At 42.9% G+C, this 14413-nt stretch overlaps 1 protein-coding gene across 1 annotated transcript in view; it reads right to left on the reverse strand.

Moving 5' to 3' along the window:
* The window catches only part of LOC134586219 (tumor protein 63-like), a 57484-nt gene that overhangs the window by 14453 nt on the left and 28618 nt on the right, over nucleotides 1–14413 (reverse strand). Inside the window, exons 2-3 of the mRNA XM_063441715.1 lie at nucleotides 3573–3689; nucleotides 1964–2096 (exon numbers count right to left, since the gene is read on the reverse strand). Of these exons, the coding sequence (XP_063297785.1) occupies nucleotides 1964–2096; nucleotides 3573–3689 (250 nt within the window). The remainder of the gene's footprint in view (nucleotides 1–1963; nucleotides 2097–3572; nucleotides 3690–14413) is intronic.

Genomic DNA, 14413 nt, shown 5'->3' on the forward strand with positions numbered 1-14413 from the left:
ATCTTAATAAGGTCATTAATTAAATATTTAAAAATAAAATATATTTGATAACATTATCAAGTTTTGGAAAAATAAGCAAAAACAAAAAAAAAAATCACAATGCAGGAAAAAAAAACGATTTTGAACGAACACACTTTACATTGAAAGTGAAGGTTTTTATCTCTAAATAGTAACTTTAAATGAAATTGAACTAGTATACACTGTTTAACTTAATGGTGTACTTCAAAAATCACCTTTCGGAGAATAGTGAGCATGTCTGAGTTGCTCTCAGACTGGACATATTTCACAAACGACGTGAATCCTACACATGCCCAGCTACTCTCAGCAGCTTATCCAGACAACTATCATTCATTATCAGTGAGTCAGGTTGTAGTGTAGTGGAACAACAGGGGGTATGTTTACCATTTGTAATGGAAATTTCCCCAAAGTAAAATGTCTATTGTTTTTTATTCTACCGGTGGCTATAGATTATTTACATGTATTTATTTTTGCTCCTATGGAGTGAAGACCTTCAATACGCAGTCACGGCTGTGTCATTTTTAGATCATGGTTTCAAACCCAAGCTCTAATTATTACTTCTGCAGAAGTAATTATGATTTTGATATGTTATTTATAATGCCATGTGTTTTGATATGCTTTAATAAACTGTTGCCTTATGCAAAACACTGCATTATGCAATATGTTCTGCACTGATCCTTAAGGGATTAATTGGGCCTATGCACATTCAGAGACAATAGGCACTCTTTATTATAAGCCAAAATCAATTTGTAAAACACTCAAAATGGCCCCTTTGTTCTGTATCACCGATGAGCACTAGGTGAGGCTGAAACAATAGGCTGGAGTTGTTTTATCTCTTATGCAGAGGTACTTGTGTGACATTTTACTTCCAAATAACCCTTGTGTGTGGGAAAGGTCTGACATGTTAAAATTTATTTGAGACCTCCTGAATGAATATCTTTAATAGACAAAACTCAACTTTTGTGTCTTAGATATTGTATTTTGGCTTTGTTTATAGTCTTGCTATTGCCTTGTATCTGAGCAGAATGGATAAAGTATATATTTTTTGAGGTTTCTAGAAAAGTGAAAGGCAATGTCTAGCCCTCCATCTGCCATGCCTGTGATACCTGTGTAAACTGGGTGTTTATTGTAATTTTTTTGGTGCTTAGCTAATTTTGAAACTGAGCATCATATGTTTTGAAGTGAATTATCCAGAGAAGAGAAGAATGTTCTTCATTACAGTCTATAGAATTAAAATATTGTAGGTCATTTAAAGGACACCTATGAATTTAGTTTATTTTATTCTTTTTGGTAGTTACCAGCCCCTAAATTGAATCTGCAGCACGGATAGGAAGATTGACCAATGTGAGGTAAGAAAAGAGCGGATGGTGTGATAAAGAACTGGGTAAAAAACTGTTATTGCAGAGAACGGAAACATCAAGGTCTTTTGTAAAAACTAAATTAACATTTGCACAAGTAAAAGATTTTAAGCTTTTGTTGTTCACCCCACAAAGGAACTAACCTGATCCACAAATCTGGGTGTGTTTGTGTGCCTTAAAGTATTATGAATGTAAACCATAGAACTGTCTCCACAAGAGGATGAGCTCTAGTCACGAATTTATTTCAGCAGAAATATCACACCCTTTTCTATGGACCTGTAGAATATATTATACGATGAGATAGTATTATGTACATAGCAGTGACAATGGAAGGATACACAGCAAACTTAAAGAAGCATGGTGTCGGAGTATGTTTTGTCTTACAAACCACATACAGCTATAAAAACTAATTCTCTAAACAGTGAATTTGTAATTATGGTGAACTGACAAGGGAATGGCAATATTTGAGTAAAATACATGCCAATACCTCTGGCTGACTAATATACAAAGATATTCGAACACATCCATTGAAAGAATTAATATATGTAAAAAAAAAAGTTGGAGTTACATGTTTGAGCTCCACTCACCCACATAGGATCACTAAGATCACAGTCCTGCATCCTGATACAGTCCATGCTAATCTCTATCTTGTTTGTAGAAACTTTTTCTGTCGGATCGCTGGTAAAATTCAAGTCTTTTGGCTGGACAGAATGCATTGGGCTAAGGCAAAGATAAAACATAGAAAATGTTTTAATGTTGCACGAATGTATGAAAAGGAAGAAAAAATGCTTAACCACGGTGGGCCAAATTTCACAGTAGGGTTTGAGGTGTCAGTAACTTTTTAATTAATAAACCGGTTTCAATGATATTACATACAATGAATGATTAATGTATGGAGATTTGTTTGAATAGGCAAGGAAGATTGCATCTTTCAAATAAGCTACATTTGCCGCCTACAATTGTAAACAAAGTTGGACTCTTTCAATTGCATTGTTCATAATATTAGTTTGAGGCTCTAGCGCTCAAAATTCTCACAGAGCTGCTCAAGTGTACGCAGTTTGTTCACATACACCTCCTTCAGATATCCCCACAGAAAGTCATTGGGAACTGAAAGGTCGGGCGAATGTGGCGGCCAATTAATCTGGGAATTTTTTTAAATTATCCGTTCGCTGAACAGTTGTCCCAAGTGGTCCATTGTGGCCTTGGCTCTATGGGCAGTAGCCCCATCCTGTTGAAACCACATTTCAGAATTATTTTCTCTTTGTGTTAAAATAATGGACCTGCAATTTTGCAAATAAAATAACACTATTTTAACCCATGGTTATGTACCTGCAACAATATGTAACTATTAACAAATAAGTTATATACCTGTCAAATACTACTCTGAATTTTGGCCCACTATATATATATATATAACTTATATATACTATTAACAAATAAGTTATTTACCTGTCAAATACTACTCTGAATTTTGGCCCACTATATATATATATACCATTTTCCCCATGCAGGCTGTGTCAGTCACAGCCAGGGGAGGTGTGGCTAGGGCTACATAAACAGAAACAAATGTGATCTAACTCCTAAATGGCATTGAATTGAGCAGTGAAACTTCAGAGGCGTGATCTTTATAGTAAAACTGCTTCACTAAGCTTAATTTGTTTTGGTATATATGGTGTCCCTTTTATACCAAATACAATGTGCTCCACATTTTTCCACAAACTCCTTTCCCCCCAGAATTTTTATAAAACGTTTTATATATATTCTGGGGTAAAAGGAGTGTGTGGAAAAATGTGGAGCATGTGACGTTGCAGCTCATAAGAAAACATTGGAGCCATGCATCCTTGATTACCGGAGGCAGAGAGGCCAGCAGCGTCAAGGGAGTCTCTGAGCTGGAAAAAGGTAAGTAATCATTTACTGTAGTGCTTTACAAATAGGACGGTCATGCTTGCGATGGGACCGCCCTCAAGCTGTGTGCTGGAGTTAGATTAACACCCATAACGCCAGTGTGATGGAAGCTGCAGCAGAGTTGCCAAGCAATATTATATTTGCTGATTATATATAGAAAAGTCACATGACATGCTCACAGCTAATATAGAGTTGCCAACTGCCTGATGAATTAGGTCAGTACACCTTCAGAAGCAAAACTGTTTAAAACAAGTCACTAAGCAACTCTGCCTTTATTGTGCATAGACTTACCCTAGAAATTCCCATAGACGATCAAATACGTCAGTGTTTCGGATGTCTGAATCCTGGGACATGGCTGCACGATAATATCCTTCTTTACATGAAAAGTGAGCAGATGTATCCACAAACCTAAAAAAAAGCAGATGGATTTCAGTGGCTTTTGGCCGCAGAGGCTATACATATATAGAGTTAGCCTTAAAAAGGCTACGGTTTCACAGCAGGCCATATTGGTTGCGTGTTCCTTTGAGGCGCTGATGCATTTGGGCCATAAGGTAAGCTTTACGTTCAGATTTACATTTAGTCGTTCCAGGGTAAGATGATTTAACATTTTCACACGGACAGGCATCGGCAACTGCTCTAGTAGAGTACATACAAAGAACAAGATAGCAAGCAAATCTGTGCAAACAAAAAAAAACAAAACAAAAAAACTGTAATGTATCTAAGAGCTCAATAATTTAATAATTATAGCAGTAGTGGTGACACTTGTTAGATCCCCACTACTGTCGTGATTTATTTGTTTAACCCCTTAAGGACCAAACTTCTGGAATAAAAGGGAATCATGACGTGTCACACACGTCATGTGTCCTTAAGGGGTTAAAGGCTGACGAGGCATCATGGTAGTTGTAGTCTTGAACAGCTGTGCATGTTTGGCTCTCTATATTGGCTATTTCTGGGTTGAAATGTCAGTAAGACACCGGTGAAATGTTTCTCTAAAACATCACACTTGCTGACTAATTGATGCCCTTAGACGCAAATGGACTGGGTCACTCAGGATCACGCTTCACCTGTGTATCTAGCTGCTGCAGCCATAGCAACTGTCACTCACATATCATGTTTACTTGTTCGAACCACTCACTTTTGCTGCTCCACCAAATAAATAATACTAGTCTCTTTATATAAGCCCTGAATGACATGTGGTAAATCATGAAAATGTACATTTGGCTAAACCCTTTCAGAGCCAGAAGGGTGTGAGCTGTATTGCTAAGGACTGCACACCCAGCTACCATGCAAAGTGTTACAAATTAATAACAATAATGGGAACAACAATAACACAACTATTAAAGAGCGCTCTAAATAATGAATATTGCATGACTGGCTCTTTGTGGCAGTAGAGCGAAGTTCAGCACGTGTCTCTTTTTTTTAAAACTGCTGACACTTACAGGCTGGGTGTGGACAGATATTTTCTAAATGTCTTTAACCTGTTGAGCTCTTTTTTTGTGTGTGTTTTTTTTTTTTTACTTGGGGCAGTTTAAAACCTTTCTGAGTAAGATTGCAGGATACCTGAACCCTGTGTTTGGCCTGAGAGTGCCTCTGGCTCTGTAATCGGGACTCTGACCTTGCTGCCTGAACTGATGATAGCTAATGGCATTAGGCGTAGGGCCAGGGGCTTTACTTAATAACAAATCACCATTAGATTCTTTCATCATCGGAGAAGACTGCATGTTGCAGGATGAGCAGTAAAATAAATGACAGCATTTTCCTCCTGTTACAATCAGTACCGAACCTTAGCAGATATGTTGCACATTTCCAAGGCCTCTTAAACTCCTTCATATGGGTACACAGCACATGATGGATTGAACTAACAGTGCCGCTGTACCCGCTACCATGATTCCCAACTTAGATGATGCAGTTGACTTCTGCAGTAAAACATTCTATTGTGCTACAGCCAAAGTAAAGACTTTAATACTCTACCTACAGAAGGCTTGCTCGAACATATTCATCTTTTCTTTTCAAACTGAAGTACGGTATTTACCTTTCTCTACTACTCTAAGCAATTACATTCTTACACATTTCTGGGGAACATTAGCAAACACAATTAGAGCCCGGAGTGAGATCTACTAAAGGTACATTTCACTAATTACTACAACTCTTCATATAAATCATAATATTTTAAATATGTTTGAGTCAAAGAACAAACAGCACTTGAGAAGAGTTTTTTTTTATATTTTTTTTTGTTTTGACAGAGGAGGGCAGTTTATAAGCATGCTGCTAAACTTCAGGAACTTGGCAGAGTGCAGTGTACTGGAATTCCCCTGCTCTGCATGGTAACACTTGGGAGATTTGCAGCCATCACTATTTAGTAGGACACAGCTGTGAAGGCAGAGGGAAGGTCCTATTGCTAAGACATACTTATGTCTGGCAGGGGATGGCTGGTGGAATTCCCCTGCGAACATGGGGCCATCTCCCTTTCTCTGGCCCATAATTTAATTATGGGGGACAATAGATCTCAAAATACTGAAAATGCAATTTAATCAGTTTTATTTCAAAACAATTAAGGATCAGTGCGGTTCCCCTTTTTTATGTCCAGTCAACATCTTAAAGGACCACTCTAGTGCCAGGAAAACATACTCGTTTTCCTGGCACTATCGTGCCCTGAGGGTGCCCCCACCCTCAGGGACCCCCTCCCGCCCGGCTCTGGAAAGGGGAAAGGGGTTAAAACGTACCTTTTTCCAGCGCTGGGCGGAGAGCTCTCCTCCTCCGATCCTCCTCTTCTCCTCCCCGTCGGCTGAATGCGCACGCGCGGCAAGAGCTGCGCGCGCATTCAGCCGGTCACATAGGAAAGCATTCATAATGCTTTCCTATGGACGCTGGCGTGCTCTCACTGTGAAAATCACAGTGAGAAGCACGCAAGCGCCTCTAGCGGCTGTCAATGAGACAGCCACTAGAGGACATAGGGGGAAGGCTTAACCCATTCATAAACATAGCAGTTTCTCTGAAACTGCTATGTTTATGAAAAAATGGGTTAACCCTAGAAGGACCTGGCACCCAGACCACTTCATTAAGCTAAAGTGGTCTGGGTGCCTAGAGTGGTCCTTTAATGCAGTACCTTTTAACATGTATATATGGCTATTTAAATGACAACAAAACATGACTCTATAGCAATAACGTCATAAACTATCGCAGGACATGGTTACATATCCAAAGTACTTTTTATGAGTATACTATTTCTTTAAAGGGCACATGTCATCCACCAAACAACTGATGCTTATTAGATTGAGAATAAGATTATATCTATACATTGTGCTATCAGTTTTGTTAGCAAATGTATAGATTAAGAGCAGAACCTATTTAAAAATGTTATTTTTTTCTCCTAGCTGTCAGTCAATGCCTCGGCATGCCAAAGCATTGACTGATAAAGGAGCGCAGAAAAGATTATCAATATACACCCTGTTCCAAATTATTATGCAAATTCTATTTAAGTGTCACAAAGATTAAATATTTTGTTTTTCAGTTTAACTCATGGATGATATTGTGTCTCAGGGCTCTTTTCATCACTGAAAACAATCTCGGACACCTGTGATAATTAGATTGCCAGGTGAGCCCAATTTAAGGAAAAACTACTAAAGGAGGGTGTTCCACATTATTAAGCAGAGCACCATTTTTCTCTGCTGCCGAAAAGAGTGAAATAGTTCTTTTTTTTTTTTTTTTTTTGTCAATCTTTCTTTTATTAAGGCATGTGCAATAGGGTACAGAATAATAAGAGGGGAAATGCAATGGTAATATACAGATAAGGGTTAATACAGCGTTAATTACATTTCCTGCTGGACAATGCCTAATTTTTCATTTTTGTGTTGGTTAACGAGAGTAGGTTCACGTTTGGTTTTAAATACGGTTGGACAAACATGTTTAAAACAGAGTTATAACATTACTCTAGCCCAATTACGTCGTGGCATAGGTGTTGGAGCAGGTAGCCCCAGCCTTGACTTGTCGTCTGATTGTCAGCTGGTCAGTGCTGACCTATGGGCTATACCGATGTACATGTTCATTAGAGGTCTAGATTTGAACACCTTTAAACTTAAATGTAGTATGACAGCAAAAACGTTACTACGGGAACGAGGCATGCTTTAAGCATTATGGCTGGCAGCGCTTCTCTGACATGGATATGTCCATGATTGTGCAAAAATGTAGACAGCCTAACGAAGCCTATGCAGTTGAGTTTGCAGTAACTAAATAGATTACATATAGAAGTTAAACCAAAAAGCTGTAGTAAGGAGCTCCAAACGGCAGTTATCAGTGCTAGATGCAGCCTATGATGTGTAGTCATGTGCTATACTCTCTAAGTATAGAGATGCCCTGCATAAAATCTAGGGTGGGACGCTTAGAGGAACTCGAGTGGGTCATTAAGTATAACTTTTGAAAGCGGTCAGTAGAGTCCACACATTGTCAAATACAGCGCTTATATGCATGAGGGTACAATTGCGTTGGGTATAAAACCGCTATGTGTTCAGTGGCTAACGAGCTGGTCGCCTGCGGTAAGTATATTGTATGGTATGCTGCACTGCTGCTACATGGAACGAATATTCTCTGCTGCGCGGGAACACTCATGAGTTCTGTAAATTAGTTAGACAACAATCTGGATACTCATCAGTAAGACGAATAAATTGCAAGGAGACAACTATATGAGACAAGCAAACCGTGGGGGCTGTACTCAAGTCTAACTATATATGGCTGCGTGAATTCACTAGGTGCCTACATGAACAATTCACTGAGCATACGAGAGGTGCATACATAGAGATTAATATACAACATTTACGTAAAGTTATACCAGTGGGCATCACGGTAAGTATAGTTAAAAGCAAAAATGACAGGCAGTTCGCGGTGGTCAGAGCCTCACGTTGGAAGCCCGATTCAGGTATGCCCCGGTGTGCCCTGCTTGTGCATTAACCACTGTCTCCTAGGTCCTAACTTGTATGGTTGTCTCTGGTACTCTCACTGTCGTTGTTGTCCCCATGAGGCGGCCGCCTGCACGGAATAAGTTCCGGAAAAGAAAAACATGAAATGCATAACACAATATAAACATCCAAACTAGTGGCTTTGCCTGAGTCTCTAAGTCGTGATCGCAGCGTATGTCTCCGGCGTGGAACTCAGGGGGACGAATGGGACACTCTTGTCCGGGTCCCATACATGGGAGAGTGAAATAGTTCAATGCCTTGGACGAGGTATGAAAACATTAGATATTTCACGAAAAATTAAGCATGATTATCGCACTATTAAGAGATTTGTGGCTGATTCAGAGCACAGACGGATTCATTCAGATAAATGCACATTGAGGAAGATTTCTCCCAGATCCATGCATCGGATCAAGAGAGCAGCTGCTAAAATACCATCTCATAGCAGCAAACAGATATTTGATACGCATGTGCATGGGGAAAATTTTCGGTTCGGTTTGGCATTCCGAAATTCGGGATTTTCGCAATTCAGGACTTCGGCAATTTGGCACTTCAAGACTTCGGAACTTCGGCAACTTCGGAACTTCGGCACTTCGGAAATTCGGCAACTTCGGAACTTCAGCACTTCCGCACTTCCGCACTTCGGCAACTTCGGTACTTCGGCACTTCAGCACTTCGACACTTCGACACTTTGGAAATTCGGAACTTCGGCATTTTGTAATTTTCGGGACTTCGCCACCTCAGGACTTCTCTTGCAGCCGCTTGGTAGATAACTCCCTAATTCCCACGGTATTAGGGAGTTATCTACCAAAAGGCTGAAAGACCTAAATTGGTCTTTCAGCCAAATTTACTAATACTTAGTATTAGTAAATTTTTCCCCTACTCGCTATACCGCCAGTAGGGGTATGTCTAGTAAACAGTGAGCCTGTTGACTGCTCACTGTTTAAAAAAAACAACCTGTGACTGCTCACTGTTTAAAAAAATAGTGCCCCCCATAGCGGTGGGTGGGGGCCTTAAAGTAAAATGATGGGGGGGAATTGCTCAGGAGTGGGGGTCCAGGGGGAGGACAATAGGTCCCCCCCCCATTATTTTACATTAGGGCCCCCACCCGCCGCTCAGGGGTGGGGGCCGGTGGGACCTTATTTTTTTTTTTATACAGTGAGCAGCCACAGGCTGCTCACTGTTTAATAGACATGCCCCTACTCGCGGTATAGCGAGTAGGGGCATAATTTACTAATACTAAGTAATCTTTACTTAGTATTAGTAAATTTGTCTGAAAGACCAATTTAGGTCTTTCAGCCTTTTAGTAGATAGCTCCCTAATACCGTGGGAATTAGGGAGTTATCTACTTATTCATTCCTGTCATTACATTGACTGGCCAAGTAATTACATTTTATATGAATGTATGTTACTTGATTGTTGTAAGTGTTGCAAATGCTTACAGCTGAATCCTGGCTATGTTTGTAAACTTTTTATTTAAAATTGTATACAATGTAACATTCTTCTTCTTTCACTGGGTAAGTATATTAGTACTTAGGCAATACTGTGCTTCGGAACTTCGGCACTTCGGCACTTTGACACTTCGGAACTTCAGCACTTCGGAACTTCGACACTTCGGAAATTCGGTAATTTCGGAACTTCGGGACCTCGGCCATTCGGACATTCGGAAGTACCCGAATGTCCGAATTGTCCGAAATTCATCCGAATTCATATTCGGACCGAAACTAATTGCAGATGTATAATATTTGAAGCTGCTGGTGCCTCTGGAGTCCCACGGACATCAAGGTGTAGAGTCCTCCAGAGTCTTGCAACTGTGCATAAACCTTTTATTTGGCTACCACTAACCAATGCTCACAAGCAGAAATGGCTGCATTGGGCAGAAAAATACATGAAGACTAATTTTAAAACAGTCCTGTTCACTGATAAGTGCCGTGCAACCCTGGATGGTCCAGATGGATGGAGTAGTGGATGGTTAGTGGACGACCACCCTGTTTCAACAAGGCTGCGACGTCAGCAAGGCGATGGTGGAGTCATGTTTTGGGACGGAATCATGGGAAGAGAGCTGGTCAGCCCCTTTAGGGTCCTCGAAGGTGTAAAGATGACCTCTGCAAAGTATGTGGAGTTTCTGACTGACCACTTTCTTCCCTGGTACAGAAGGAAGAACTATGCTTTCCGTAATAAAATCATCTTCATTCATGACAATACACCATCTCATGCTGCAAAGAATACGTCTGCATTAGTAATGTCCCGAATGGTTCGCTGGTGAATAGTTCCTGGCGAACATAGCGTGTTTGCGTTCGCCATGGATGGCGAACATATGCGATGTTCGGTCCGCCCCCTATTTTTTTTTTTTGGTCTTTCAGCCAATTTACTAATACGAAGTAAAAATTACTTAGTATTAGTAAATTGTGCCCCTACTCGCAATACTGCGAGTAGGGGCATGTCTATTAAACAGTGAGCAGCCTGTGGCTGCTCACTGTCCTCCCCCCTGGCCCCCACCCCTGAGCGGTGGGTGGGGGCCCTAAATATCAATAGGGGAGGACCTATTGTCCTCCCCCCCCGTCCCCCACCCCTGAGCGGCGGGTGGGGGCCTTAAATACCAATAGGGAGGGACCTATTGTCCTCCCCACCGGCCCCCACCCCTGAGCGGCGGGTGGGGGCCCTAAATACCAATAGGGGGGACCTATTGTCCTCCCCCCAGCCCCCACCCCTGAGCGGCGTTGGGGGCCCTAAATACCAATAGGGGGGGACCTAATGTCCTCCCCCCGGCCCCCACCCATGAGCGGCGGGTGGGGGCCCTAAATACCAATAGGGGGGGACCTATTGCCCTCCCCCGGCCCCCACCCCTGAGCGGCGGGTGGGGGCCCTAAATACCAATAGGGGAGGGGACCTATTGTCCTCCCCCCTGGCCCCCACCCCTGAGCAGCGGGTGGGGGCCCTAAATACCAATGGGGGAGACCTATTGTCCTCCCCCCCGGCGCCCACCCCTGAGCGGTGGGTGGGGGCCCTAAATACCAATAGGGGGGGACCTATTGTCCTCCCCTCCCCCGCCCCCACCCCTGAGCGGCGGGTGGGGGCCTAAATACCAATAGGGAGGGACCTATTGTCCTCCCCACCGGCCCCCACCCCTGAGCGGCAGGTGGGGCCCCTAAATACCAATAGAGGGGCACCTATTGTCCTCCCCCCAGCCCCCACCCCTGAGCGACAGGTGGGGGCCCTAAATACCAATAGGGGGGACCTAATGTCCTCCCCCCGGCCCCCACCCATGAGCGGCGGGTGGGGGCCCTAAATACCAATAGGGGGGGACCTATTGCCCTCCCCCCGGCCCCCACCCCTGAGCGGCGGGTGGGGGCCCTAAATACCAATAGGGGAGGGGACCTATTGTCCTCCCCCCTGGCCCCCGCCCCTGAGCAGCGGGTGGGGGCCCTAAATACCAATAGGGGAGGGGACCTATTGTCCTCCCCCCGGCCCCCACCCCTGAGCGGCAGGTGGGGGCCCTAAATACCAATAGGGGGGGACCTATTGTCCTCCCCCCGGCCCCCACCCCTGAGCGGCGGGTGGGGGCCCTAAATACCAATAGGGGGGGACCTATTGTCCTCCCCCCAACCCCCACCCCTGAGTGGCGGGTGGGGACCCTAAATACCAATGGGGGGGCCTATTGTTCTCCCCCCGGCCTCCACCCCTGAGCGGCGGGTGGGGGCCCTAAATACCAATAGGGAGGACCTATTGTCCTCCCCCCCGGCCCCCACCCCTGAGTGGCGGGTGGGGGCCCTAAAAAAAATGTCCCCCTAGGTGACTAGGGGTCCCAAAACCCCTAGTCACCCCCTCCCCCCCCCCCCAAAAAATGGTCCCCACCGAGACCCGCGGCGCGCTCTTAGATTCAGGCGGGACACGTGACCGCGTCTCGCGGTCACTGCCCGCCTTCCTATTGAAGCCGTCGGATGAGCCGCACGCGGCTCGTGCAGCAGAACCGCGCGTGGCTCGAAGAGAGGACCGCGACTGGACCCTAGATAAGGTAAGTAACGCTACAGTCAGTCACTACTTTGGCTTCCCATAAGATATAGGGATCAATTTAAGATCCTGGTATTTCCTTCCAAAGCTCTACACAATGCTGCTCCGACTTACCTATCCTCACTAATACACAAATATGTCCCGTCTAGGCCCCTACGCTTTGCCGAAGACCTACGTCTAACCTCTGTTCGTACTCCTACTACTGATGTGAACATTAAAAACTTCTCTAGGGCTGCACCATTCCTATGGAACACTCTTCCCCTCTCTGTTAGACTTACGGCCAATTTCCACTCCTTTAAAAAATCTTTGAAACGTACTTCTTCAGGAAAGTATATCAATTAAACTGTCAACAGCTTTACCTCCCCGCACCCTGATTCCTCTCCTGGAACTGGCATCAAAACAAAACACTAAGCCCTCAGTGAATACTATCCTAGCAACCTACTTTTCTACCCTACCCTTACCTTTTGTGTCACTATACCCCACTACGTCTAGCATGTAATCTCATTGAGCAGGGCCCTCAATCCCTCTGTTCCTATGTGTCCAACCCATCTGGTTACAAATACGTGTCTGTTAGTCCACTTATTGTACAGCACTGTGGAATTTGTTGGTGCTTTATTAATAATAATAATAATAATAATAATAATAATAATAATAGTAATTTACAGGCTATTTTCCCCATGCCTATAGTATGCTTTTAAGCTAAAGTTATTTACATATTTGGAGGGTCCCATTAATATTAATATTTATTCTTCGAACTTAATCCTTGGCATAATTATATATAGTACATTGTTGGATAATGTATCTATATTTATACTAGTAATTACATAAAACATAGTTTAAGATTAGACCAGTATTTCTCCTCCATCTTGAAGACTATAGTAAGGGTATGCAATTAACCCTCTAATAACACAGAAATGCAGATGGCCACTAATGCTAGAAATGCTCCATATACTTGGATATTTCAGTGATAACTGGCACATTTCTTGTGCAGTTATAATTATTTAAGCTGTAGTGATAATTATAAAGAATTGGTACAGGAATGGTATTGAAAATGGTTGACCTTGCAGCACTCACTACATTCAAGTCTTTAATTAGGAAGGTTGGACTTGCAATATAATAAAAATTCAGCAGCTGTGCTCACCTATGGTATAACTTAAAGGGACACTCCAGGTACCCAGACCACTTCTGCCCATTGGAGTGGTCTGGGTGCCAAATTCCATCACCATGAACCCTGCAAGTGTAATTATTGCAGTTTTTACAAACTGCAATAATTACCTTGCAAGGTTAAGTCCTCCTTTAGTGGCTGTCTATCAGACAGCCGCTAGAGGGACTTCCTGGTTTTTAAATCTCGAAATGTGTTTTAAACTACACTGGACGTCCTCATGCTATGCATGAGGACCTCCAACGTCGCCGTAATCCTCTTAGGAAAGCATTAAATAATACTTTCCTATGGGGAGGTCTAATGCACGCGCACGGCCATTGTCGTGCATGCGCATTAGGTCTCCCCCGCCGGCTAATGTCGGTGGTGGAGGTGCGTGGGCGTACATCGGCGCTGGATTCAGGTAAGTCACTGAAGGGGTTTTAACCCCTTCAGCAACATGGGATGGGGGGGTCGGAGGGAGAGGGGCACTGCAGGAACCAGCAGTGCCAGGAAAACGGATATGTTTTCCTGGCACTGGAGGGTCCCTTTAAACATTTGCTTTATAGGAAATGCATATTCAAAATAGGGCTCAAAAGAGCTTCAATGTCTGGAGCATCAAACAAAAAGCCTTAACTCTTCAAACTGATTGGTCAATAATAATAATTCAAGTTATATTTTAATCATTAGTAGAGTGAATGTTACGTTACACAGTGTCAATGCAATAAGACGTGATTACTGAGCCTAGTCTACCGATAACACATATAAATATAAAACCACCAAGATTGCAGTTATACTAAAAAAGCAAGAAATATATTTTTATAATATTCTCATGCTTAGCAAATAATATAGAATAAAATAAATAAGAATTAAACAATTTTATCATTTCATGGAGGGTTATAATTGGATAAAACTGTGCATCTGTTTTGACAAACTCCCTATATTTTAAATAGTAAATCATCAAGGAGACAGCTCTACAAAATATTCTACAAAAATAAGCAGCTCTTGTTCCTGAGAGGACAGCGGTAACTCAA

This window comes from Pelobates fuscus, chromosome 2 (genome assembly GCF_036172605.1).
Source record: "Pelobates fuscus isolate aPelFus1 chromosome 2, aPelFus1.pri, whole genome shotgun sequence".
NCBI classification, from domain to species: domain Eukaryota; kingdom Metazoa; phylum Chordata; class Amphibia; order Anura; family Pelobatidae; genus Pelobates; species Pelobates fuscus.